This window comes from Anabas testudineus, chromosome 21 (assembly GCF_900324465.2).
Source record: "Anabas testudineus chromosome 21, fAnaTes1.2, whole genome shotgun sequence".
Lineage (NCBI taxonomy): Eukaryota > Metazoa > Chordata > Actinopteri > Anabantiformes > Anabantidae > Anabas > Anabas testudineus.
The window spans coordinates 9,205,775-9,231,918 of NC_046629.1; the positions used below are offsets into that span (position 1 = coordinate 9,205,775).

Genomic DNA, 26,144 nt, shown 5'->3' on the forward strand with positions numbered 1-26,144 from the left:
CCTGAACAGACACTGAATTAGTTTTTCAGATGGGGTTTGTAAACACAAAAGTGCAAATAAGTGTTTCACAGGCCCCAGGTTCACTTTGGGACAATTATAAATAAATAGTAGTAACATTATTGTAATTTTGGGGGAATGTGCACTATCAAAGCAAAAGATGAAGTGAAATGGCAAAGGCCTTAAGGTAGCTTCACCTTTGCATTTTAGGCCTGTCTCAAAATCCAGTTTTAACACTTTTTAATTTGTTTTTTTGTTTTGTTTTTTGTTTTTTTTGTGGTGCACCTATGTGTATGATATACAAAAACAGTTACCCTCATAACAAAATACTTATAATTATATCAGTTTATTTCCCTCATTGAAAATGTAAGGTTTGTGACTATTGTTTATTTCAAAAATTAAATATGACCTGAACCTAAGACGAATCCTATTTCACTGAACAGTTTGTTCTAGGTGTACATGCACGTAGAGATTTCAAGTTTATACATCACACTTTAAATTGCATGTTGGACCTCAATTGGCTACCTGTCTAGTCATGATTTTACTAATTTAAGTTGAGAACAAAGACGCTTTTCCTCCTGACAGCACTATGCCAAACATATGATACTGTGCAGGCTCTTAGCCAGTTGTGATGAAAATCTGCAAATCGGGGTGCTTTCAAAAATAATGCCACAAGTTGTTTTTATTCATCAATTAACATAATGGACAATGCAATAAACAGCAAATTGTCAGTGACAGTTACACTATATAAACTTGCACAGTTTTCTAGGGTATGAAATTGGCAGCTAGGTGTAACATAATTAATAGGCAACAATGTTATAACAAATTCATTGTCATTTTTTATTATGCAAGCAGTTACCTGCTTATTTGATGTGAATACATGGTATTTATTATAACAGTAATCTCAAAAATATTAGTATTTGACCTGTAGGAAAGAAACATAGTGAAAATAAAGATTAGCCGAGTAACCCATGAATAAATCACCAGGAAAATTATGGGCAACGTTTTAGTTGACTAAACTTATAATTTAATAATAATTAAAACTATAACAACTGTTTTCTGAACTGTTCTAGCCTCCTAGACTGCAAAATCGATTAGGTTTCCCTTCACGGCCTCAGCCTGGAGCTCTGCAATCGATTAATATGACTTTGTGAACACGTGACCATATGTTTTCTCCTCACTTCCGCAAATAAACGCCACAGCAGCTCGGGGAGTGTTGCAGTTGCAGTTGCAGCTGCAGCTGAAAGTGAAAAACACGGACACCGACACATGTGCCATGGTGAAACCGTCGAACAGAACCGGTACCGACACCACGAACAGACCTGTCTAACTGGTGGGATCCACGGAACCGGTAACGTTACTCGGTGTGTTACATGCTACGTTCTTCGAGCTAGTTTTGCTAATTTCTCCGCGGCTAGTTGGAAAAACAGTCCAGCCCGAATTAGAGAGACTTACCAAACGGATCGGCCTCGCACCGGCTCCGTTCACCGTGTCAGCTGGATAGTTTGCTGAATAATGCGTTTGTCACAATGACCAACTCTAGCCAGCTAGCTAGCAGTTTCTGTGAGTGGTCTGAATGTTTTAATAACAGCTGGAGGGGCTGTTGTCAGCTGGTGTTGGTGCAGCACAACACCCTGACCTGTTTTCTTAAAGTCCCCTCAGAAATCCTGAAAGGCCATCTTCAGAAAAATCTTTAACATGACTCTACATGGAATAATAAAAAATAATGTGTTTTTTATTTATTTATCTGGTTTAAAAGGTGCTGGGAGTTAAAAACTTGAATATAAAATGTGTTTAGGTAGCACAATCAACTGGGATTAGATAATTATGAAAAACATGATGAAGAAAAATTATTTTATATAGGATTAGTTATATTCATATCAAATCAGAATTACGTTGGTCTCTGAAGACACTGAACAATTTAAATTAGTTTGAATTTATTTATTAACATGGACAAATATGATCACGTAAGGCAGAGGATTAAGCAATATGTATGGAAGCACTCTTGGGTTTACTTTGGCAGCAGTATCAGAGTTTACTCTGGTGTAGTACTAGGCTTTAGCTTCTTTCCTACAGGTCAAGGTTGAAAGTTGATGTCATGAGTTGAACTGTTTTCCATTTTTAGTGTAAACAGTTGAGTGATGTGAACAAACTGTATCAGTGGTGAACAAAAACAATATTTTCCTTCTTCTTATAAATATTGGGAAGTAGAAATATAAAGTAACATGAAATGGAAGGTATAAATACCTGAATTTAAATACTGTTTTACTGTTAATGCATGAGTCTGAATACATTTATTTAGTTGGAATGACCATGACCATGACCATGCTGGTGACTCTATATAACATAAAGGCACTGAAGACCAAACCTTTACTCTAAGCAGCTTAATAAATACCAGCCCTGATCTCTTTGAGCTCATGTTACAAAACATGACCCAACTTCTCTTTAATCTCCCCAGTGAGATCATGCATAATTTCTTACAGACCTGAATATCATTGTGTGTTAAGCCTGTTTGCCCCACTTTGTCAGTAAGTAAACGTGTAGTTCTTCTCTCTGCTTAGATTTGAGTATTTAATCGTGTTTGACTGAATGAATGTTTATGTTGTTGAATGTCTGATGCTGCTAAGCTGCTGCTTATGTTTATTTTCATATCCATTCACCACAGCGACTGCAGCACTGGCAGCCTTGCCTACCCCAACCCTCCCCCTGCCCCTGTTCCCTGCTCTGCCTTTAGACTGAGGTTCATCCCTCAATCCAGCGAGCGCATCATGGTGGATGTGACCAAATGGACCCTTTTCAGCCTGATGGGGCCTCAGGAGCTCTCTACAATACGGAAAGCATGCGTGTTTGGAACGTCTGCTAATGAGGCCATCTACATCACCAATGATGATGAGGTGAGAGGCCAACAGAAAAGAGGGTTGTGGTAGTGTGTTAATAATGCAGAGGAAAATCAATGCTGACTTTTCTAGGTGATGATGCAAACAAAATGAACTGGTGCATGCGGTAGTTAGAGTAAATAGAGGACCTTGTTGTATCTCAGGCAACAAATTCAGTTAATGCCAGGCTCAATCGACGATGGACGTAAATGTAAAATGTTATCATGAAGCATTCATCACAGGACATTTGCACTAATTTATTTCTTTCTGTCATGTGTGATGGTGATATGGTGGTGAGCTGTCACAGTCTTCAGAATTATTGATTGATGCTGTGTTTAAAGCTGTGCAAATCAATATTTTTTATCTTGACGGTGTGAAAATATATCAATATGTTTTTAGTTTGTTTGAGTAGCCAGAAGATCAATCGATGCAGCTTAAAGAAAGTTTCAATTATACAGTTATGGGAGTTGAGACAATTAGACAGACTGAGACAGGATTCTATGTTTGTTTATGAAATAAAAAAATTTATTAAACAAATAACTTAAACATAATTAAATTGTGATAAATAAATGCATTTTATAAAGTCATATACAGCATATAATATACAGCACTTTAAACAGCCTATTCATTTATTTAAACTTAAAAATTTATTGAACAATCTGAGGTTCCTTGAATATGGCCCATTAATTACCAAAATTTAGGTGAATATCAACATAAACTGTAGGTCAGTGCTACTGCCTTCATAACCAGGACAGCTTTCTATCACTTAAAGAATTTACACCAAGTTAGAAGAACCGTATCTAAAACCGTGGATTACTGTAGCAGCTGGTGCATTCTGCAGGCTGGGTATTTGATTATTGATCAGTTTGCTTTTATGCTGATTGTGTATAAAAAGTGCTAAACAAATAAAATGGATTTGACCTGGTTTGACCTGACCTGCAGCTCTTATCAGCACATCCTGCTTATGTGGATGTTTGTGTGTCTGGTATGTGGCCCGCTGCCTACTCAACTGACTCAGGCTGACTCTGCTCATCACAGTTCCAAACTACATGTTCCCGCTTTTGTCCCTCCTCTCTCCACACTCAGGTGTATGTGTTCGGGCTGAACTGCAGTAACTGCCTTGGAACAGGAGACAGTCAGAGCACCATTGTACCCAAGAAGCTGGACTTTCTGAGTGGGAGGAAAGTGGTCAGCCTGAGTTACGGCAGTGGACCCCACATCCTGCTGGCCACAGAGGGTAGGTGCCCAAAACGTGTAATCCTCCTCTTTAGAGTTGGATTAAAAAGTGCAGCAGGATGACTTGTCTCTTTGTGTTCCAGACGGAGAGCTATTTGCCTGGGGCCATAATGGCTACAGCCAACTGGGAAATGGGACAACCAACCAAGGAGTAGCTCCAGTGCTTGTTTCTGCCAACTTGCTCAATAAGAAGGTCACAGAGGTAGCCTGTGGCTCTTACCACTCAATGGCTCTGACGGACTCAGGAGAAGTGAGTAAAGAAAAAGCAAAAACAAATGTGTTAAAATTAGTTAGAAATTAAAATTTTACTGCACAATTATACATGCAGCAGGAGGTAAACCTGGTTAAAATCATGCACAATGACATAAGTGACACAGCTTCAGTCAAAAGCAGTGCCTAGTCATACAGACTGTACAGAAACCTGCAGACCTGTCCAGCCACAGCAGGAGTTGATCCTTCTGAGCTGAAAACTTGGCCAGAAGGGATCTATTGTGCTTGGAACTACCTCACACATGGTTCTATTGCACTCTACAATCAGGCTACCTGCATTTCTCCAATATAGTTCACTGATGCAAATTTGTTATGGAGAGGTTGACACAAAAAAGAATAATTCATTTGATGTTTATTATTCCACCATTTGAATATATTGTGTTGCCTTCTTGTCTGCCAGGTGTACGCATGGGGCTACAACAACTGTGGTCAGGTGGGCTCTGGCTCCACAGCGAACCAGCCCACACCCCGTCGGGTGTCCAGCTGCCTACAGAACAAAGTGGCTGTCAGTATTGTCTGTGGTCAGACATCATCTCTGGCAGTGATGGACAATGGAGAGGTGATTGCTCTGTTCATACTAGGGTGACTGAGTATAAAGAGGGCTACCCGGTATAACTGTCTACAAATTAAAAAAACATAACACTTCTGTTCTTGTCCCTGCAGGTGTATGGTTGGGGTTATAATGGAAATGGACAACTTGGACTTGGAAATAATGGGAACCAGGTCACTCCCTGTCGACTCGCAGCTCTACAGGGTTTATGTGTCCAACAGGTGTGAACTTAAAAACTATCAAAAATGTTGTTCAGAACAATGTACATTACAGGTTGGATTTTAAGTGATCATGTCAAAACACTATGAACACTTAAATCCACCTAAATTCATCTCTAAGTAGATCTCTACAGTTGGATTCAAATGTGTCTCACTTGCAGTAATGTCAGTGTTATGATTCTCTTATTGGACATAAGAAGGAAGTACTAAATTGCATACATTAACTCATGAGCCTACTTAGAAGTATTTGAAATACTGACGTGAAACAATTGTTATACTAGTTTAACTAGTTACGATAACTTAATCTGGTCACTTCAGAAACATCGATAGATTCTTTAATCCTATTTGTTTTAAACAAACAACATAATAGTAAAGGGGCCTAGCAAACTGAAAAACGTGTCCTGCGTTTCCCTTCTGCAGATTGTCTCAGGCTATGCCCACTGCCTTGCACTAACAGATGAGGGTTTGCTCTATGCTTGGGGTGCCAACACATACGGACAACTGGGCACAGGCAACAAGAACAACCAGCTGAGCCCAGTTCAAATCATGACTGAGAAAGAGAGGTAAACAAATAACAATAATCCTCTCTTTACTGTCTTATCATTCACTGACACCTTCTTCTCTTGCCCCTCTGACAGAATCATAGAGATCGCTGCATGCCACTCCACGCATACGTCAGCTGCTAAGACGCAGAGCGGTCAGGTGTACATGTGGGGCCAGTGCAGGGGCCAGTCTATTGTGTTGCCTCACTCAACACATTTTACCTGCACTGATGACGTCTTCGCATGTTTTGCTACACCTTCAGTTATGTGGAGACTTCTTTCCATGGGTAAGACAAGTGACGCATTTAGCCAGTCACTAAAGCACTGCTCCCGTAGTTTTTGACTTATTCGATAACACAAATGTTTCTTTTACTAATGATTCCTTTTCCAATTCTAATTTTGAGTGTAACAGAGAGAGTGTATAACGTTTTTGTAGGTTTAGCTGACCTGCTGTGTATTGACTTCTTATCAAAGACACGTTTGCTAATAATTGGCGCTATAATTAAAGCTAAATTACATATTGTTTCCAGGAAACTTGATTCAATTTAATCTTAAATTAATATGAACAAATAAAATAAAACTGTCCTGTTTGGATAACATGGATATCAATGGTTAAAGTTACTGTTATAGTTTTTAATCATTCATATGCCTGAGGTTGATGTGAGTGAGCGTCTTTCCTTGCTCCAGAGTATGATGACTTCTTGACTGTGGCTCAGTCTCTGAAGAAAGAGTTTGACAACCCAGAGACAGCTGACCTCAAGTTCTGCATCGATGGCAAATATATTTATGTCCACAAAGCAGTTCTCAAAATCAGGTCAGGAATTTGAAGTCTTGCAATTACAAAATAAACCATAAGAAAATCAAATCTGTATTGATTCTGTACTTGTTGTGCAGGTGTGAACACTTCAGGTCCATGTTCCAGTCCCATTGGAATGAAGACATGAAGGAAGTGATTGAAATAGACCAGTTCTCCTACCCAGTCTACCGCTCCTTCTTGGAGTTCCTCTACACAGACAATGTGGAGTTGCCTCCTGAGGAAGCCATCGGTAAGACAAACGCATACACATGATAACCTAAACTCTACTGAAAATGGCATCATCACTTTTTCATATTTAAAGTGTTTCTGCCTGTCGTCTCTCAGGACTGTTGGATCTAGCCACATCATACTGTGAGAACCATCTGAAACGACTTTGTCAGCACATTATCAAGAGGGGAATCACAGTTGAAAATGCCTTCTCCCTGCTGTCTGCTGCTGTGCGCTATGATGCAGAGGTCAGTCTTCACAACCAGCCTCCCAACCATCTTTTGTTTATGTGTATGAAATAAAAAGCTTTATCTTAAAATAGACATCAAAACAGAAATTATGTTTCCATCTGTGAAATATGCTTCTTTGCTTTCTTGCTGAGATTTAGTTGGTGTGGAAGAAAGGAAAGTCTAGCAAGGCTCTGTCCAGCTGTTTACTTCCCTCCTTGTTGATGCAGCTAAGCTAAGCAAACTAATGTTGCCCCTCTTCAAGAGCGCAAGCTGAAAAATGTCCTTCAAGTCCTTCTCTTAAGAGTCTGTCTGCAAGTATTGTCTAAAACTGCTGAAAGACCATCTCCATGATCATGAATTCCAAATAGTGGATCTGTTATTACAAGAGACTTTGTAATACCCACTGTAGAAGTGTCAAGTAGAGATGAAAAAAGAATTAGCAACCAAGAATCAAGAGCAACTGAATGGAGAATCCCCAACATTCAGGCATCTGTGTCAAATCTGGTGCATTTCTTAGAGAACATTAGGACAAAATGAAGAACACTTTAATCATTTGTGTTTTCCTTTTGTTGTTCAGGACTTGGAAGAGTTCTGCTTCAAGTTCTGCATCAATCACCTGACACAGGTGACACAGACCGCTGCTTTCTGGCAGATTGACGGCAACCTGCTCAAAGATTTCATTTGTCGTGCCAGCCGCTGTGGAGCCTTCAAAAACTGACTTCAGCCCAACATGATGATAGAAACAGATGTAGAGGATACGGTGGGACTCCTCAAAGGACGTCATCATCCTGTTGGCTCCATGTACCTTAACTGACAGGTGGTCACACAGTGTAACTCTTCAGATTATCTCTATAGCTGCCAAATCCATTACTCATCTCATTCCATACTAGAACTAGTGGAACCATTAGATGAGCTTTACATACTGAAATAACAAGGTAGCAGCATCACTACAGCATAGTTACGGCCATTGTTTGCCACTTTGCCCGACTGCCTATTTATTTGCACATATTGTGTAAAGAAGTACATCATTGCTTGATAGTTGTTGAACTTGAATGATTCTTGCCAGTCGCCTCTTATCATTTAACTTTTTCACTTTGACCAAGTTACATCCTTACTATTTGCACTTGTTCGACATGTTTTGAAAATGATTTTGTTTTTCTCTAGATGTGTCATCTGGACTTAGGATTTTCAGGTTGAGCTATGAGCCTCTTTGCACTTTTAGATGTTAGGACAGTACGATAGTTTTGAATACTGGAAATTGATGAATAAAAATACAGATTCAGGGCATCCAAGGGTTGATCAAGTCTGTTTAGGTCAAAATCTAGTCAGTGATTATTAGTCATAGTGACTTCTACCTTTTGTGACACTAAGGTGTGATTTTCTGCTTAGGCTGAGAGATAACCCAAATATGGGAACTCAGGTTACAAGATTCCAAACAGTGAGATTTAGTCTTACACCTCGGATTTAATACCATTATTTGTGTATTCTGTTTCTTTGTGCAGCTACAGCTCCATAACATAAACTTACTTAGTTTTGTCCATTTCTATTGCACAAAACAATTCAGTTAGTCATAACTGCCCGGTAAACCAGCTGGTTACTAGCTGAAATATGTTTGGAACTGTTAATATTCAGGTTGGCCTTGTAGTAGCTTGGAATGAGTGGGCCTGGACTTTTTTTGTAGGACACTATCATCTGCTTGACATAGTTTACAATATTTAACATTTATAAAGTTGATTGATTACTGCTGCACTACTGCTATGAATATTTTAAAGAATATATTTCCTAATTTCTATGCAGAACATTCCTACCTATCTAATTGATAATTGTCTTATCCATTCATACTGAATATTTTTGAAGTGCCAGTTCATTTTATGACTCTTCAACAAATAAAGAATCTGCTCTGCTTGTGTTTTCTGTAAACAAGTGTTTTCATACACATAGAATATATCAATTCAGTTGCCAGTATATTAGGTACACGTAGCTAAGTGTTGATCATTCGGGAGGATGTAGTTGCCTTTTTTGAGGGGTTACTGAAGTTCAGCTTTGATTACTATAAATGGGGTGGATAAAATAATTGAAACACCAGAACACAGTACTATTACACAGCACGACAAACTGCATCCTCCTAAATGATCATGACTGTTGTATAAGACTGCATTAGGTTTAGCTACATGTGTCTTATAAACTGCCAATTAAATCAAAATTACAATTGAACAAAATGAATATTGGAAGTACAATAAATGAGTTTGGAAATGAACACAATATATGAGTCTGTCTCGTCTGTGCAACAAACCACAAGAAGCAAACCATATTCAAAATACATCCTTCAGCAAACGGCCTATATTTGTTTTTAACCATGTGTTTAAGCACTCTCTATTTGGCTTCAGTCCTTATTACAAATGTTCCCAAGAATCTAGTGACTGTATGATAAAAGTCAGCACCCTGCACCACTCACACAACAAACACACAAAGTTGTATAAACTTGAAATTAGTGAAATTTTTCACATACATCTTTAAGTCAGAAGTGATGACATTTATCTACAGCACTGAGCAAGTTGACAGCACCAAAGCAGGAAATAGCCTTTTTGGACATTTTTATAAATGCTAGCAGCTTGGGGTCTCAGCTCAGTAGGTTTACAATATCCTAGGATGGCTAATACTTTAGCATTGGTACATATCTTTTCCATATCCAGGCTTATCAACTGTCTTAAATATTAAGACATAACCATTAAAATGACTTTTTTGAACTAAACAGATTCCATATTCAGATACCACAATTGAAATCAACTCTAGACCTTGTATCTGCTCACTTGTTGAAGAACTAATGAGAGAGTAACACATAAGGTACCTTTCTACTGCTTGACCACAAGCTCTGCCAGCTTCCCAGAATCCAGCATCACTTTTAGTGCAAGATCATAATCTGTAGAGAGAAGACACAGCTTAGATTGCCGTGTTTAAAACATAAATAAGACAGTGACCTGTATTAGTATGTGTATGTCCTCTTACCCTCCTGGCTGGCCTGGTCTGACTGAATTCTGCTGGAGATTTTGTTCATCTCATTAATGAAATTGGCAAAGATGGCCTGTGTACAACCAGCCTTGTTGCAGCTTTTCCAGAAGCTGACGGAGTCAATGCTGAACTGTGAAGAATGGGCGGCGGGAGGAGGAGCGGGAGAGAAGGAGAAGCTGGGTGCACAGATGGTTTCAGGTCGACCTGGGGAAATGGCTGTGCTGGTGCATGAGGGAGAGCCAGTAACACAATGGGATTTGGAGTCAGGAGAGGGAAGGAGCCCAGTGGAGTGTTGCTGTGGGACTGAGGGTCCAGCACTGTGCTGATCAGGACTGTGGACAGGTTTCTGTTCAGGACTGCACTCTAAGAAAAGAGACAGCTTCATATATTATCACACGTTACTAAAATCACTGGAAGATGAGCTGCATATGTGAGGTCAGATGTCATGGCTGCCAGTCTGTTTTTTATGGTTTAGTAATTGGTGTTAAGATCTAATGTAAGTGTCCTACAGATGTGAGTTCCAAAAAAAAAAAATTATGTGAGGAAAATGCCTCTACAGCAACTGGATGGATTGGCATCAGGGAAAATGTATGTTTCCTCAGTGAGCTGTATTGACTGTGGTGATTCCTTAACCTCTAGTGCCATCATCTGGTCAAAATTATATTTTGTCTGCTACTTTTGTCTAAGACTAAAAAACTGAGAAACTAATGATGATCCTATCAACCTGGGCGGTACTTTGGGTCTCCTGATTTTCTTTTTTTTTTCAAATGATTCAGATCACCAAACAATTTTTAAAATTACATAAAGATAATCCGAGTACAAAATGCTGTTTTTAAATGATGACTTAATTTATTAAGAATTTAAGTACTTACTTAAATATAAGCTTGTCTGACAGAGTGAAACATGCTAAAGATCTCATAAAGCAACACATCATGCCACAATCTAAAGAAATTCAAGAACATATGATAAACAATGTAATTGAAATGTATAATTCTGGAAACGGTTACAAGCGAACCATGGAGAAAACACATTTTCAAAACTTGAAACAGTGGTGAATCTTCCCGGAAGCGGCCAGCCTACCTAAATTACTCCAAAAGCACAACAACTACTCATCTAGGAGATCATAAAAGACTCACTTGCCTCAGTTAAGGTCAATGTTCATGTTTCAACAATAAGAAAAAGACTGGGCAAAATCCATGAGAGAGATCCAAGCATAAAGCCACTTCTGACTGAAATAAAAACAAAAGCTCGTCTCACATTTGCCAAAAAAACATACTGATTATTCTCAAGATTTATTGGCAAATATTCTGAGGTCTGACGGAAGTTTAACTTTTTGGAATGTGTGCATCTGGCGTAAAACAAACACAGCATTTTGTAAACAGAACATCATACCAACAGTGTGACGGTCTGGGGTTTTGCAGCTTCAGGACCTGGACATCTTGCCATAATTGATGGAAACATGAATTCTGCATTCTACCAGATAATCCTGAAGAAGAATGTCTGGCCATCAGTTTGTGACTTCAAGCTCAAGCACACTTAGGTCATGCAGGAGGACAATGATCTGAAACCCACCAGCAAGTCCACCTCTCAATGGCTAAAAAAACAAAACAAAACAAAGTAAAGGATTTGGAGTAGACTATTAAAGGCTGGACTAAAATCATACTGAGATGCTGGAGCATGACCTTCAATAGTCTTATCATGCTTGAAAACCCTCCAATGTGGCTGAATTAAAACAATTCTGCAAAGAAGAGTGTGCCACAATTCCTCCACAGCAATGTGAAAGACTAATTGCCAGTTGTTGCAAACACTGATAATATTATAATTTAAAAACTACATTTTGTATTTTCTTGGGTTAACTTTCTGTAATATAAACATTTGTTTGATGATCTGAATAGTTGACACAAATATGCAGTTGTGTTTTTCATGGCACTGTACATGATTTTATTTGGCCCAATAATGGTTAATATTTAGTGAATTAAACCGATTAGTAAATTTTTTTCACAGTATTAGAACCTACATTAATTTCACAGCAAATCGATGATGCTTGTGGTGACTATTGGTCAGTGCACAACTGAAATCCATTAATGCACAAAATGGTTAGTCAAAGGATTGTGATGCATATGTCTACTGTAAGTGCATTCTGTTTTCTCCAGCCATCCCACACAAACCCTAACAAATGCATAGTATTGATAAATAATCTTGTTTCAAACAGGTCAGCAAAAAAACAGAAACTATACCTCTACCAGCTCCAGAAGTGTTTGATTATTACATATTGTCATCTGACTACACAAAAAACAACCTGCCCTTCCACAAAATAAGTAAAAACCCTTCGTCTTACCTTGATCTTCATCTTCTACCTTTATGTCACTTAACAACATTGCTCGATGTGCAAGTGAGGTTATCAGAGATAAAAGATCAGCATTTGTTGTAGAAGGTGACTGAGGCTCCTGCACCGAAACCAGATTCTCTGATTCATCATCCTGAGAAAAAGGGAAAAACATATCAGGTCACATTACTCCTTACAGTGCTGACATGCAGCATCATACAGGCAAAATGTGAGATGAGCTTTTGTGTTCATTTTGGTAAGCAGTGGCTTTCACCTTGGATCTCCCCCATTGATGTCATTTTTGTCCAGTCTCCTTGTTACACTCACATTAACTGAGGCAAGTGAAGCCTGCAGTTCTTTAGCTGTTGTTCTGGGTTCTTTTATGACCTCCTGGATGAGTCGTCGTTGCACTCCTGGGGTAATTTTGGTAGGCCTGTCACTCCTGGGAAGGTTTACCACTGTTCCAAGTTTTCTCCATTTGTGGATAATGGCTCTCACTGTGGTTCGCTGGAGTCCCAAAGCCTTAGAAATGGCTTTGTAACCCTTCCCAGGCTGATGCATGTCAACTACCTTGTTTCTTGTGTCCATGATCATGCAAGAGACAGTGTTGCAGCGTCCAATCGAAAAAAAGTCTTCACTAATGGTAATTTATTTCATTTACGTACACTATTGTCCTAAAACCAACGTAAGGGCCAAATAAAAAGTGAACAAAAGTAAAACAATTTATTAAAACCATATTGTAGCAGACACACGTTAAGCTAATGTCAACACAAACTTAGCTAGCTTAACAAACACGAAATACGTTCTTCACAAATCATAAACCCAAACTTGTTACCACCTTCGAGAGGAAACAGACTGAAGAACAACCTCCCTGTGTCGTCTTCTTACTCTTTTAATGCTCCTTACTCCATATTTTCGTGGGTTTATCTTTATCTTTTTATAACTGTTAAGTTCCCTTCTTAGGTCGGTCAACAGTCCTTTCAAAATAAGACATTTCCGCTTCACAGGAAGTTTTCAAATAAAAGCCAAAAATAAAAGTACATAAAAACATAAAGTAGATGAACTACATACAACATCCTGAATTGCAGTTATAATAGCCACTGTGCATTGTCTACAAAATAAAAAAGACTTAACAACCAAAGAATCAAGAGAAACTGAAGGGAAAAATCACCATCATACAGGCATTTCTGTGAAAACAGGTGTAGTTCTTGGAGAGATGTTTGGACAAAATAAAGAGCACTAATAATTTGTGGTTTTCTTTTTCTTGTTATGGCGTTGGAAGAATTCTGCACACACAACACACATTTTTGACAACAATTTTCTACTGTAGCTCAGTAGGTTTACAATAAAATACCCAAGAAATCTAACACACACACACACAACATCTCAGTAAAAGAGAAAAGGTGAAACCTTTAGTACAATAACTTTACAATTATTTTACCATTTCAATAAGTATTAAAACTAATTATGTGTAGTTAATAGGGTTCGATATGGAACATTTTTAGGGCAAATTCTTCATGTTCCCTATACTTTGTTTTGAAATAGGTTTTCCGAATGACATAATCTTCAAGTGATTTTTAAATGCACTGTCATCATATCACTAGGTTCCATATTTAAAATCTGTAAGTGCTTCTGAGTTTTCAGTACTTTTGGTACCTTAGTACTGGTACCTTTTCTTCCCATATCCAGGCCAATTAACTCTCTTAAATATTAAGGCATAATCAATTTTCTTATATAGTAAATATATAGTATAAAATATATAGTTTAGATTTATAAAAATGTATAAAGGTCACTGAATCTGTAAGAAGTGGGAGTCACAAGAGAGAAGGTTAACGTTAACTGTTAACAGTAATCTATGTTCTTAAAGTAGATGCTGAACTTTCAGTGCTGAGATGATCTTTTTCATAGCTGCTGTTGCTCTTTTCAGCTCTGTTTGTTTCCTCTGTAGCTCTGTGAAAACAACATGCTGCCATTATAATCTTATTGTAATAAAAACTGTAGATTTATTTGGCCATGTGTAATGATTTTTCTGGGTTCAGTTTATTCTTTTACCTAATGATGGTTTTGGACTAAACAGATATTTGGATGTCACAGTAGAAATCAACTCTAGACCTTGTATCTGCTCATTTGTTGAAGAACTAATGAGATAGTAACACATAGCTGGTAAGGTACCTCTCTGCTGCTTCACCACAAGCTCTGCCAGCTTCCCAGAATCCAGCATCACTTTTAGTGCAAGATCATAATCTGTAGAGAGAAGACACAGCTTAGACTCCAGTGTCCATGAATAAAATAATAAAAATAAAACATAAATAAGGCAGTGATCTGTATTAGTATGTGTATGTCTTCTTACCCTCCTGGCTGGCCTGGTCTGACTGAATTCTGCTGGAGATTTTGTTCATCTCATTAGTGAAATCGGCAAAGATGGCCTGTGTACAACCAGCCTCATTGCAGCTTTTCCAGAAGCTGACGGAGTCAATGCTGAGCTGTGAAGAATGGGCGGCGGGAGGAGGAGCGGGAGAGAAGGAGAAGCTGGGTGCACAGATGGTTTCAGGTCGACCTGGGGAAATGGCTGTGCTGGTGTATGGAGGAGAGCCAGTAACATAATGGGATTTGGAGTCAGGGGAGGGAAGGAGCCCAGTGGAGTGTTGCTGTGGGACTGAGGGTCCAGCACTGTGCTGATCAGGACTGTGGACAGGTTTCTGTTCAGGACTGCACTCTAAGAAAAGAGACAGCTTCATATGTTATCACATGTTACTAAAATCACTATGTTTCAGTATCATCACACAGGTAACAAATGAAACGGGAGATGAGCTGCATATGTGAGGTCAGATTTCATGGCTGCCAGACTGTTTTCTATAGCATGAGGATGTTTTCAGTAATTGGTGTTCAGATCTGATGTAAGTGTACTGCAGATGCGAGTTCCAGGAAAAGTTAATGAAGCAGTATTGAATGGGCTGCCATTGATAAAATGGCGGATGATTAGAGCAATTTTACTTTTCTTCTGAAATATCACAACATGCACAGAATGGATTGGCACACGTTTAGTCCAGATGAGTTATTCTAACCACTGGCGTTTTCCTTCTGCTCTACAATGATATCCACATAAGTAAAATGCCGCTACAGCAACTGGATGGATTGACATCAGGGAATATCCTTAACCTCTAGTGCCATCATCTGGTCAAAATTATATTTAGTCTACTACTTTAGTTTAAAGTAAAACAGCAAAACTAATGATGCTCCCATTAGCTTACGTACCTGGTGTGTACTGCCAGTTAGGATGTTAATACACTAAAAACTAAAGCTAAGATGGTGAACATGGTAAACATTACAGATGCTACGCAGAAAGTTAGCATTCTTATGTTGGATTAAAGAATTAAGAATTTGTTCTTAAAATAAATGTGCCTTATATATAGGTTGGGAAATATTTAATTTAATTAGGCTAAGTGCAATGCAGCAGACTCTTAACATTAACAAAATATTAATTTCCAGAACAGGAGAAAAAAAGACCACATGGCTCCACGGCACTCCATCTTTTCTTTGCATAAAAGTTGTCTTAGCACAGATGGTTAGCCGAAGGACTATGATGCATATGTCTATGTGTTGGCTGTATTCTCCAGGCATGTTACACAAACCCTAACTAAACTCCGACCAGCTCATAAACTACTGTTGTTTGATTATTATATCCGCAGTTTTATTATTGTTGTCATCTGCACCCAAAACAACCCGGTCTGCCACAGTAGAAGTACAAACCCTTTCATTTACCTTGATCTTCATCTTCTGTCTTTACCAAAATTACTTTGAAATGTGCAAGTGAGGTGGTCAGGGATAAAAGATCAGCACTTGTTGTTGGAGGTGACGGAGGCTCCTTGTAGATCTCCATAGGAAGGAGATTATGGGATTCAGCATCCTGAGAAAAAGAAACCACAGCTCAGGTCACATTACTCCTGATTGTGTTGGCATACAGCATCATACAGGAGACAGAAAAAGAAAGTGAACCATTTGCATCGTTCTGGTTCTTTCCTGAAATGTGAAAGGTAAACCATGAAATCTGATCTGATCTTCACCAAAGTCACAAATATAGTATAAACAAACATTTCTAAGCTGATACAACACAAACAGTCATGATCTTTCATGTCTTTGGACACACACCCATTTAACACACAAAGTCATGGTGGAGAAAAGTAAGTGAAACTGGTTTCTAATAACTGGTTGAACCACCTTTAGCAGCAGTAACTTCAAACAAGCGCTTCCTGTAACTGTTGGACCTGCAGAAGAAACCCAAGCTTCCAAATCACACATGACCTACGCTTTGTACGGACCCCTGAACGCCTCCGCCCACACAGCACGCTGAAACGCTATTAACTTACACCCCAGCTACTAACAACTACTTTCTTTCCCTCTGTATTAACTGCATCTTAACCTCTCCACCAAACTCAGTGTGGTCCAGCTGACGGGTCGTGTGCGTCTTGGCGCATCCGCACATATGGCACACAAGGGAGGGGGGAGTCAAGAGGACCGAGCAGCGCGACTGGCAAAGCTGTTGATGTGTAAATAGGCATCGTATATTGTACCTTAAGTCAATGGGATAATTATTATGACTACAACCACCCTGACATGATAATTCATTTTCCACATTTACCTCACTGAGCACACTGCGTTGAGCCTCTGGTTTGATTTTAGCAGGACGCCCACTTCTGTGGAGAGTAGCCACGGTACCAAACCGTCTCCATTTATGGACAATGTGTCTAACTGTGGACTGATGGATATCTAAACTCTTTGAGATCACTCTGTAGCCTATTCCAGCTAAATGCAAGGCAACAACTCTGGATCGTATGTCTTCTGAGAACTCTTTTTTGCGAGGCATGGCTCACATCAGGCGATGCTGCTTGTGGAAAGCACGCTGAACATTTGGGTGTTTTTTTTTTTTTAAGTCCTGGTAGGTGTAAACCACCCCTCCAGTCTCGTTTCATTGACTGGACTCCAGGTGGCGTTTAATGACGCCATGAGCCAAGCGTTTCACTTACTTTCTCACCATCGCTCTGCAAGTTGAATGGGTGTGACTCAGCTATACCAGCTTATAGGGTTATTGTTTTTTAAATTTGTGATCTTGATGAAAATCAGATCACATCTCATGACCAATTGATGCAGAGAAACCAGTGATGATTATTTTTCAGGTGACAACAATTTATTTAACGCTTACCCTGTCACACCTTGTGGTTGTGGAAAGTCGTGTGAAGTGATTCACCCATCATTCCTAGTGCTTACCAAACAAGCCTGGGGGAGCAGTGCTATGATCTGGGGTTGCTGCAGTTGCTCAGGTCTAGGTTCAGCAACATTGTGTGACCAAAGACTGAGGTGAATATACTGAATGACCAGGTTATTCCATCAATGGATTTTTTCTTCCCTGATGGCACAGACATATTCCAAGATGAAAATGCCAGGATTCATCAGGCTCCAATTGTGAAAGAGTGGTTCAGGAAGCATGATACATCATGAATTCTCCACCAGAGTCCAGACGTAGCCCAGTTTGGTGTTGGGATAGTTATTAGCTGCCCATTACAAACTGGAAAATACTTGTAAAAAGGTATTTATTATTTTTTGACATTCAAAATGTAACAGATTATAAAAATAAATCGTACCATTTTGATCAAACGCGAGTTGTGTGAATTAAACATATGCAACTTAAGCAAACCTTATGAGAGATTAAAGAACAAGAAACATACATGCATACCCCCGTCATCCAGTATGATTAAGCTTTAATCTGTAAACATGTATTCCTGAACTCTTAATAGTTTATACTAGATTAAACTAAACACTGATTTAACAAATATAAACAAGTCTAAAAATGTTGTCCCAGACCTACCTGAAACCTCTCTGATAACATGTAAATGTTATGTATGGCAAATGTCCACACAAACAATTTTTAGAAAATGTTTTTCTACTGCAGCTCGGTGGGTTTACAATAAAATACCTATGAAAGCAGATACACATCTCAGTACAACACAATGAAAACAACAGAAACTTCGGTACAAAACCTTTGAGTATTTTACCATTTTAACAACTATTAAGATTAATTGTGTGAAATTTATAGGGTTGATATGGAATATCATGAAGTAATTTTCTTTCGAATTCTTCATTTTCTCCGTAGGTTTTAAAAGTAGGTTTTCACAACAGCATCATCTTCAAGTGACCTCTAAATGCATTGTGATCTTACCTAAAGGTTCAATATTTTAATACTTAATACTGTGAATTATCAGTCCAACATATTAATACTTTTCAAGTTCTATATCCAGGCCTATGCCTTAATGTTCTGTCTTAAATTGTAAGACATAATTAATTAAACATATAAATACAGTTTTGATAAAAAAAATCTGAAATACAAAAGAACCAGGGTAAGGTTAACTGTAAACAGAAATCCCTGTCCATATCTCTCTCTCTTATCTCTTTAGCCCTGAGATGATCTGTTCCACGGTTTCTGCTACTCTTCTCAGGTCTGTTTGTTTCCTCTGTAATGCTGTGAAAACAACATGCCCGTCATTAGAATTTTATCATGATAAAAATTGTAGATTTATTTGGCCACATGTAAGTCTTAATAACTCAAGATCTTGTCACACCACTGGTTAAGACTGTACCTTTCTCCTGCTTGTCCAAAATCTCTGCCAGCTTCCCAGAATCCAGCATCACTTTTAGTGCAAGATCATAATCTGTAGAGAGAAAACACAGCTTAGATTACCGTGTTTAAAACATAAATAAGACAGTGACCTGTATTAGTATATGTATGTCCTCTTACCCTCCTGGCTGGCCTGGTCTGACTGAATTCTGCCGGAGATTTTGTTCATCTCATTAATGAAATTGGCAAAGATGTCCTGTGTACAACCTGCCTCATTGCATCTTTTCCAAAAGCTGATGGAGTCGATGTTGGTCTGTGAAGAATGTGCCACGGCAGAAGGAGTGGAGGAGAGGGTGGGAACACCGATGGTTTCAGATTGACCTGGGGAAATGGCTGTGCTGGTGTATGGAGGAGAGCCAGTAATACTAGAGGATTTAGAGAGGTCAGGGGAGGGAAGGAGCCCAGTGGAGCTTTGCTGTGGTACTGAGGGTCCAGCACTGTTTTGATCAGGACTGTGGACAGGGTTCTTCTCAGGAATGCACTCTAAGAAAAGAGACAGCTTCATATATCCACAGTTTTATTTATGTTTTCATCTGACTGCACCTGAAACAACCCGCTCTGCCGCAATAAAAGTTAAAAAACCTTCATCCTACCCTTAACTTTATCTTTTGTTTCAACCAAAATCACTGTGGCGTGTGCAGCTGATGTGGTTGGAGATAAAAGATCAGCACTTGTTGTTGGAGGTGACGGAGGCTCCTTGCAGACCTCCACAGGAAGCAGACTCTCTGATTCAGTATCCTGAGGAAAAGAAGTCATATCTCAGATCACATTACTCCTGATTGTGTTGACATACAGCATCACACAGTGGCAAAAAAAGTAAGTGAGTCTGTTTAGTGTGATCTGATCTTAACCAAAGTCAAATATATAAATGAGCACAATGTCTAAGCTGATACAACACAAGCAGATAAGATCTTTAATGCCTTAATTTAACACACCCATTAATTATACATATTAAATCACAATGGTAAAAGCTAAGTGGCTAACTGGTTGAACAGCCTTTTGCAGCAATAACTCCAACATGCACTTCCTGTAACTGCAGATTAGACCTGGAGCTACTTGGAGGTAACACGAATTACCTACGCTCTGTATGGCCCCTGAACGCCTCCAACGCATACACTGGAAAGCTACTTACAAGCTAACTTACATCCCAGCTATTAACAACTACTTTGTTTCTGTATGTCTGTAACTTCACACACTGGACTGTGTCGTTGTTCATCTCGTGTCCAGACAGAGTGGGTTGTCAGGGAAGAGCGACAGACACATTTCACAGGCTTTGATGATCAATGAAGACATGACAGATCACTGAAACTGAGTTGAAACAAACGGTTTGAATTCTATCATCTTATAAATATTGTGTGTGTGTGTTTATATTTGGGATTTTGGTGAAGATCAGGTTAATGTAGAAAACCAACAAACAGTTCACTTACTTTTTGTTACTACAGTAAAAATATAATCAAACATTTTAGAAGTGTTAGTTATGTTTAATGGTAATAAGGCAATTTGTACAGTAACAACTCACTGATATGAATGTTACATCTTCATCTTTGATTTCATCTTTGCTCTCCGGTCGATTTCCTTAAGAAAGAAGCAGTTTCCAAACCATTTGTACTCAGTATTATGATACATATTCTACATATACATACTCTACTTAAGTTGTATATGCTGTGACTGTTTACCTGAGGTGGATCCCGACGGACTCTCACAGTTTTTTCTATCAATGGAGAATAGCATATACATTTATCCTGTACTATGTATTTATACAGACAAACCAAACAACACAAGTAAATATTTCTATTTGTTAATGCAACAGACATCACAGAGATGATAACTTTGGGTATTCCACATTATAAATGTACTAAAATAACTAAATAAAACGATTTCCCACTTATTTCCAATAAATAACAGACGTGGTCTTACCTGATAAACTAGGACACAGTCAAGAAATGGAAATGAACATGTGTAAAAGAAGAAAAGATAATATTAGACAAATAAACATCTTGAATCTCTACATATCACAATAATCAAACATTCAACTTACTTGGTGCTCCATAACGGAGTTTGCACTTTCATCTAAATCCGACGATAAAGGGGCAAGATCTGCGTTCGGTTCATTGTTATCTGTGGAAGAAGGGAAATGGAATAAATAGGTGGTTCATTTAAGAGTGCTAATCAAAACCCACATTGGTTATGCTGAAGAACGGTTACATATTCTTTTCTCAAACTTCTACTTTTGTGTGAGTCTTGTTCCTATGAGTCGTCCACATCAGATCAGCAAACGCCCCTAACTGCAGACATAAATTACTCGTTTTAGACTGATTAGTGCCACTTGACCTGTTTGTGAGGAGCTGTGCGTCATTTAGATTAGATCATTAACTTAGTCAGCATCCCTACAATGACCCCACTAAGTTTAGAAAATATCATAGAAGATTAGTAAATGGCACAAATTTTCAAATAGCTTGTAGTTAGGTTTAAGAGTCAGTCTCTTTATTTAAGTCCTTCTGGTTGTTCTTTTATTTACTGTAAGTGGGTTTACCTGAATCTGGAGAATCACATATTATCCTTTTGAAGCGTCCAGATTTACATTTAGGGGAGATTTCTTCCTCACTGTGACAAAATAGAGAGAACTTGTTTTCTAAAAAAACAAAAAAATGCTAATGTCTGAGTTTATAAGTGATTTTTGAAAAAGAACTGGAGACAAATGGCAAATCAAACCTACAACTATCTGTAACATTAATGATCAGTTTAGCTGTTGTAATGGCCACAAGCATGTGAAAGTCAAATCCAGCGTAACAATGATCACACACTTACTTGTCACTGTTACACTCCAATCTCTGATTCAGAAAAGAAATAGAGTAATTAATAACAGACAGTAATTTAACTAATTTAAATCCCTTTTTTTTTTAAATCACTGAATAATACAGTATGTTTACTTTACGCTTTGAACTGTTGGATGAGTTGGAATCACTGCTGTAAACAGACGATCCATCTGCGGTCATATCATCTGTGAAGATTAAAAAAAGCATTTAAGCTTTAATAAGAGAAAAATAACTCAAAACAGGATATGAGACACTAAACTGGTGAATGGTGAAGACTCACTATTGACGTTCATCCTGTTTGTTGTAGCAGCACGTTTGCCACAATACTGTAAAACACACAGTTGTTATTTACATTATGATTTGATACAGATGTTACGTTCAGATTAGAGCAGAAATATTTAGTATAAGAGGAAACTGTTGGCAAAATGTGAACATAATGACACGACAAAGCGATTAGACAAACTTGTCAAGCTGATATTTCCCTCATATCTACATATCTCATGAAAAGAAAATGTAAATATCGTCAATATCTATAGCTAAATAAAAATGTTTCACACAGAAATATCTAGTACAATTTACTTCAATGAATAATAACAGATATTTGTACAACCACTTCTGTACTGACAAATTAAACTCTTAAACTCTTAAAATTTTAAACAGTGAGTTCAAAGTTTATGTGGCAGCCATTAATCAAACCTTGGATGTTCCAGCTTCATTTGAATCTTTGGAGGTTGTACGTTTTGTGGAGAAAGATACAAGTTCATTTGTGGTTCCTTTGCTTTGTTGTTCTGAAACAGAAAATACAAAATGTACATATAATATCTCATACAGTCACAAGACAAGACAAAAATGTGATGAGATGCTCACTTACTTTGTTGTTTGTGCATGACGCAGCAAATCCTGAAATGCAGTTTTACAAAGTAATAAAGTTCAACTTCATTTCAAATTAAAAGAGATATTTAATGTGTTCAGATTAGGATATGTTATAATTTAAAAACAAGGACCGACTCATATCTCCCTTTGACTTCATCCTCTATAAGCTCAGCTTCCGCTTCAATAGCACAGGGATAGTGGAAGGACTTCTTGCAGCGTTTGACTTCACATCCAACGGTGGCACCCTTTTTCTTACATTTGCTACAAGTCTAATGCAAACACACGATAAACACATGATTAACACAACTTAAACCCTCCCTTCTTTTCTGGGATACCATTATGTATCTGTAAATGTTTGGATTCCTCACCAGCTTGCTTCCTCGTTTTACCTCCTGCCGTACATCCTCCACAGAGAAACCAAACAGGTCGTCAAACACTGGTGACTCTGTACAGCAGATGCCAGATGAAAATAACTGTGCAACAGAGACAATATGAGTGAGAACAAAATGTCTTGGACAAATACAGTGTAAGTCAGAAATACAGTATTGAACAGATTCACCAAGGAGTTTTAGAAGTATTCAGCTTTGGCTGCTGCAGCAGCTCTGACTGGCAGACAAATCTCTGGAGAGACTCTGAACAATACACACAGGCTGAGACTATAATATGATGTTGATATCATATAAAAATATTGTGAGCATATTTGTTGAGGATCAGCCACAGCAAAACAAAAAAAAACAAAATCACATATTACTAGATGTGAATACTAGATAAGGGAGCACATGTATATAAATAGTATTAAACTTCCCTCTATTGTATTTTTAGTCTTAAAAACTGTACTTAAGTACAGTTTCTGCTTTGCGACAATGTCTATTGTAAAAAGCCCTATACAAATAAAATTGAATATAAAATATAAAATTCTAATTATAATGATTAGATTTAAGACGTGATCAAAATGAATTAGGTTTTCAAAATAAAATAATCCATCAATAGAAGCTGCAACATTAATGTGACAAATATATGAATGAATAAATGAATCCGTAATAATAATTCAATCATATAATGTGAAATGAGACACTCTGCAGAATGAGTACTTTTACCTTTGGTACTACACATATCAGAAGTACCATTTTGAATGCAGGACTTTTACTTTCTCAGTACAGAATACTCCTACACTGTGAAATTACTTCTGTTACTTATAGTAAAAGTCCTGATTACTTTTTCCAATAAAGAAAAAAAAGGAGTAGAGATAAAATTTAGGATTATAAATAAAGGATTTTTTAAACCAAAGCGCTTAAAGAAGAGAGAGGATTTGTACTTTTTGATAAAACGCCTATAAATAAAAAACACACTTCCTCCGCTTCTTTCATTTGCATAACATGCAACTTAACTCCACACTTTGTATAACAAACAAACCACCAACGACTGGTTAATGTCAGTTAATTATATTGTATGTAAAAGAGACTAAAGATAACATGTAAATGATATTTACCAAACAGTTCTGATGAGCAGTGACTCCCTGTTTAGTCGACAACGCTCCGGTTATGTTCGTCTCTTTGGACAATTCACAAAGGACGCAGGCTACTTTTCGTTCGGATGTCATTTCTACAAACTAGAGACTGTTTACTTGTTTACTTTACTTGATTTAAATATATATCTATATATATACATATGTTACTGCAGATCGTACAATGCGCCAAAACGACTTCCTCTTCCACTGTGATTGCTGGTTGCCAGGTTGTAGCCTAAATATCCCTCTATCGAGTCATTTCTGTTCTGAACTCGGTGAATTTTGGGAACAAAAGTTGCTTTTCCTACAAAAATGTAGCCGCAGACCGTCTATGTACGTCTATGAAGGGAAAATAGCTGAACTGAATAGTTGAAGTGAAATGTCACTTAGTGTCATTTAAAAGATAGATAAATATATTGTACATCTTATTTGATTTCCTTATTTCATCAAATATTTATTATATTTTTGTTCATGTCCTTAATGGATTTAATTTATCATAATATTTAATATAAATATAATATATTTAATATTTTGTAAAGAAATGTTTAATAAATAAAAAGTCTAAATCTTAGAGTCAACAAATCTGGCAACTCAGACAATTTTCACTTTCATTTTCAGAACAAATGAAAGTGAAACTTTTATCTCTCTATGTCTGACATTGTAAAATATTTGTGTTTGATAAGACCTAAGATGATCTTTTAGTGCAAACTGTTTTAAAACCTGTTAAACTTAATACACACAAACCGTGCACAGACAATGATGGTGAATTGTTCCAAGTTGTTTATGTAAAAAAAAAAAAAAAATAGACAAGTCACAAAGTAGTGACATCACCATACTTAATGTACAATATAGCATCTCCAATAACAAACATTTCATGACAGACAGATATTAATGAACAATATCTACATTCAGAACATCATCCCTCCACAGGGAATAAGTTAGCGCTATACAGTAGTTTCTGATTATTCACATTGAGGAATATTTTTAAACTGTAGCAAGGATGAGAACTCACAAAGAATTAGACGATGATGAAGACGAGAGCTTATACAGAAAGTCTTTTCTGGGTTTCTTCATTTGTTCCAAATAAATAAACATGTAAAAGGAGGCGGGGGGAAAGAAAAACATAGGTTGGAGGGGTTATTCAGGATAAACAAGCTGTATGTGTTTATCTCTGCCCCTTATTTTATTCACACTAACAGTGGAAATTAACTTCTTGATGAATTAGTGCAGATGAAGACGAAGACAACTGTTATCCACAAAAGATCACTATCCCCATTTATAATGAGAAGACAAGTAGTTGCATTAACTGAGATCAGTCCTGCTGGTCCATTCATACACCTTTTACATTAGAATCACATGGATCCTGCATGAAAAAAAATACACAGACGAGTGTGTGATTAGAGGAAGATTGGACTTCATATACTGTGAAATTACTGTATTCCGCATTTTCATTGTGTTATGGCACCACATTCAAATCTACAACGTGTGCAATCTATAACCTGTGGTGCATGTGCGTGATACAAAATAATGACAAATACAGCTTTTCTGTGGAAACTTGACAAAAGTCTTATGAGTACTGATGTTGGCAATACAGCACAGATGACGCGAGCATTCAACAGGGCAGTTTAGTGATGGAGGAAGTGCCGAAGAGTTCATGGTTTGACGTCAGAGAAGTTTGTGTAGGTCTCACTGCAGCTGGAGGATGTGCTGAGGTTTCCAGAGCCGCTGCCTTCTGTTACAGACACACACACAAACACACACACACACACACACACACACACACACACACACACACACGTTAAGATTAACGCTCATGCGTAAAAGTCAAATGTTCATGTTTCAAAATTGTTTTGTTTGAATACCTGAGCTGGTGAGAGACTGGCAAGACGTGGACTTTCCAATGAGCGTGATAAGATTAGCAGCAGCGATCCAGCCCTCCTTAGAGGTACTAAGGTTACGTACAAACCTGCAAACACACAACTTGTGTTACAGCACTGTTG

General features: G+C 37.9%; 4 protein-coding genes across 14 annotated transcripts in view; 1 reads left to right on the plus strand and 3 right to left on the minus strand.

The window, feature by feature from the left end:
• Positions 1-1,175: 1,175 nt before the first annotated feature.
• On the plus strand, positions 1,176-9,205 carry LOC113172907 (RCC1 and BTB domain-containing protein 1). 2 transcript variants are annotated; one of them, XM_026375977.1, is made up of 12 exons: positions 1,176-1,361; positions 2,663-2,891; positions 3,960-4,110; positions 4,193-4,359; positions 4,780-4,938; positions 5,043-5,150; positions 5,568-5,710; positions 5,786-5,976; positions 6,377-6,503; positions 6,584-6,735; positions 6,831-6,961; positions 7,521-9,205. In XM_026375977.1, exons 1-12 carry the CDS (start codon positions 1,267-1,269, stop codon positions 7,659-7,661), a joined length of 1,794 nt encoding a protein of 597 aa, XP_026231762.1. In that variant the 5' UTR covers positions 1,176-1,266; the 3' UTR covers positions 7,662-9,205. The 2 variants fall into 2 exon arrangements, with proteins under 2 accessions (XP_026231762.1, XP_026231763.1); XM_026375978.1 differs by having other exon boundaries at positions 1,233-1,348.
• On the minus strand, positions 8,867-17,643 carry LOC113172908. Of its 4 annotated transcripts, none has more exons than XM_026375980.1 (9): positions 16,918-17,643; positions 16,041-16,185; positions 14,629-14,994; positions 14,451-14,522; positions 12,606-14,228; positions 12,291-12,432; positions 11,345-11,546; positions 9,950-10,315; positions 8,867-9,863 (listed from the first exon to the last, which is right to left on the minus strand). In XM_026375980.1, the coding sequence occupies exons 1-5, from the start codon at positions 17,140-17,142 to the stop codon at positions 14,140-14,142; spliced, it is 897 nt and encodes a 298-aa protein (XP_026231765.1). In that variant the 5' UTR covers positions 17,143-17,643; the 3' UTR covers positions 8,867-9,863; positions 9,950-10,315; positions 11,345-11,546; positions 12,291-12,432; positions 12,606-14,139. The 4 variants fall into 4 exon arrangements, with proteins under 4 accessions (XP_026231765.1, XP_026231764.1, XP_026231766.1 ...); XM_026375979.1 differs by having other exon boundaries at positions 12,553-14,228; XM_026375981.1 differs by lacking the exon at positions 11,345-11,546 and having other exon boundaries at positions 12,553-14,228.
• A 641-nt stretch (positions 17,644-18,284) lies between these two features.
• On the minus strand, positions 18,285-24,357 carry phf11 (PHD finger protein 11). The gene is made up of 17 exons (XM_026377376.1): positions 24,127-24,357; positions 23,006-23,110; positions 22,773-22,906; positions 22,636-22,664; positions 22,461-22,552; positions 22,045-22,090; positions 21,879-21,949; positions 21,757-21,779; positions 21,482-21,552; positions 20,987-21,066; positions 20,866-20,873; positions 20,625-20,659; positions 20,468-20,523; positions 19,542-19,686; positions 19,069-19,431; positions 18,911-18,982; positions 18,285-18,792 (listed from the first exon to the last, which is right to left on the minus strand). The coding sequence occupies exons 1-17, from the start codon at positions 24,235-24,237 to the stop codon at positions 18,716-18,718; spliced, it is 1,518 nt and encodes a 505-aa protein (XP_026233161.1). The 5' UTR covers positions 24,238-24,357; the 3' UTR covers positions 18,285-18,715.
• Positions 24,358-24,928: 571 nt separating this feature from the next.
• Positions 24,929-26,144, minus strand: part of mcf2lb (mcf.2 cell line derived transforming sequence-like b) — a 30,243-nt gene continuing 29,027 nt past the window's right edge. For all 7 annotated transcript variants that reach the window (XM_026377355.1, XM_026377353.1, XM_026377352.1 and 4 more), the window contains 2 exons: positions 26,007-26,110; positions 24,929-25,876 (listed from right to left, as the gene is read on the minus strand). In XM_026377355.1, the coding sequence (XP_026233140.1) occupies positions 25,797-25,876; positions 26,007-26,110 (184 nt within the window). In that variant the 3' untranslated portion in view covers positions 24,929-25,796. The remainder of the gene's footprint in view (positions 25,877-26,006; positions 26,111-26,144) is intronic.

Bases quoted from the DNA above. Each gene is read 5' to 3' on its own strand.
- phf11 (XM_026377376.1), bottom strand. From the start codon at position 24,237: ATGACATCCGAACGAAAAGTAGCCTGCGTCCTTTGTGAATTGTCCAAA. The intron at 22,091-22,460 runs GTTTGATTAATG...TGTGTTTTACAG, and splicing joins ATGAAGCTGGAACATCCAAG to TATTGTGGCAAACGTGCTGC. The intron at 21,067-21,481 runs GTAAACCCACTT...CTTCTTCCACAG, and splicing joins ATGTGATTCTCCAGATTCAG to ATAACAATGAACCGAACGCA.
- LOC113172908 (XM_026375980.1), bottom strand. From the start codon at position 17,142: ATGCCTCGCAAAAAAGAGTTCTCAGAAGACATACGATCCAGAGTTGTT. The intron at 16,186-16,917 runs GTAAATGTGGAA...TCTTTTTCTCAG, and splicing joins AACGCAGTGTGCTCAGTGAG to GATGCTGAATCCCATAATCT. The intron at 14,995-16,040 runs GTAAATGAAAGG...CTCTTTTCTTAG, and splicing joins GACAGAAGATGAAGATCAAG to AGTGCAGTCCTGAACAGAAA.
- LOC113172907 (XM_026375977.1), top strand. From the start codon at position 1,267: ATGTGCCATGGTGAAACCGTCGAACAGAACCGGTACCGACACCACGAA. The intron at 4,939-5,042 runs GTGATTGCTCTG...TTGTCCCTGCAG, and splicing joins CAGTGATGGACAATGGAGAG to GTGTATGGTTGGGGTTATAA. The intron at 6,504-6,583 runs GTCAGGAATTTG...CTTGTTGTGCAG, and splicing joins AAAGCAGTTCTCAAAATCAG to GTGTGAACACTTCAGGTCCA.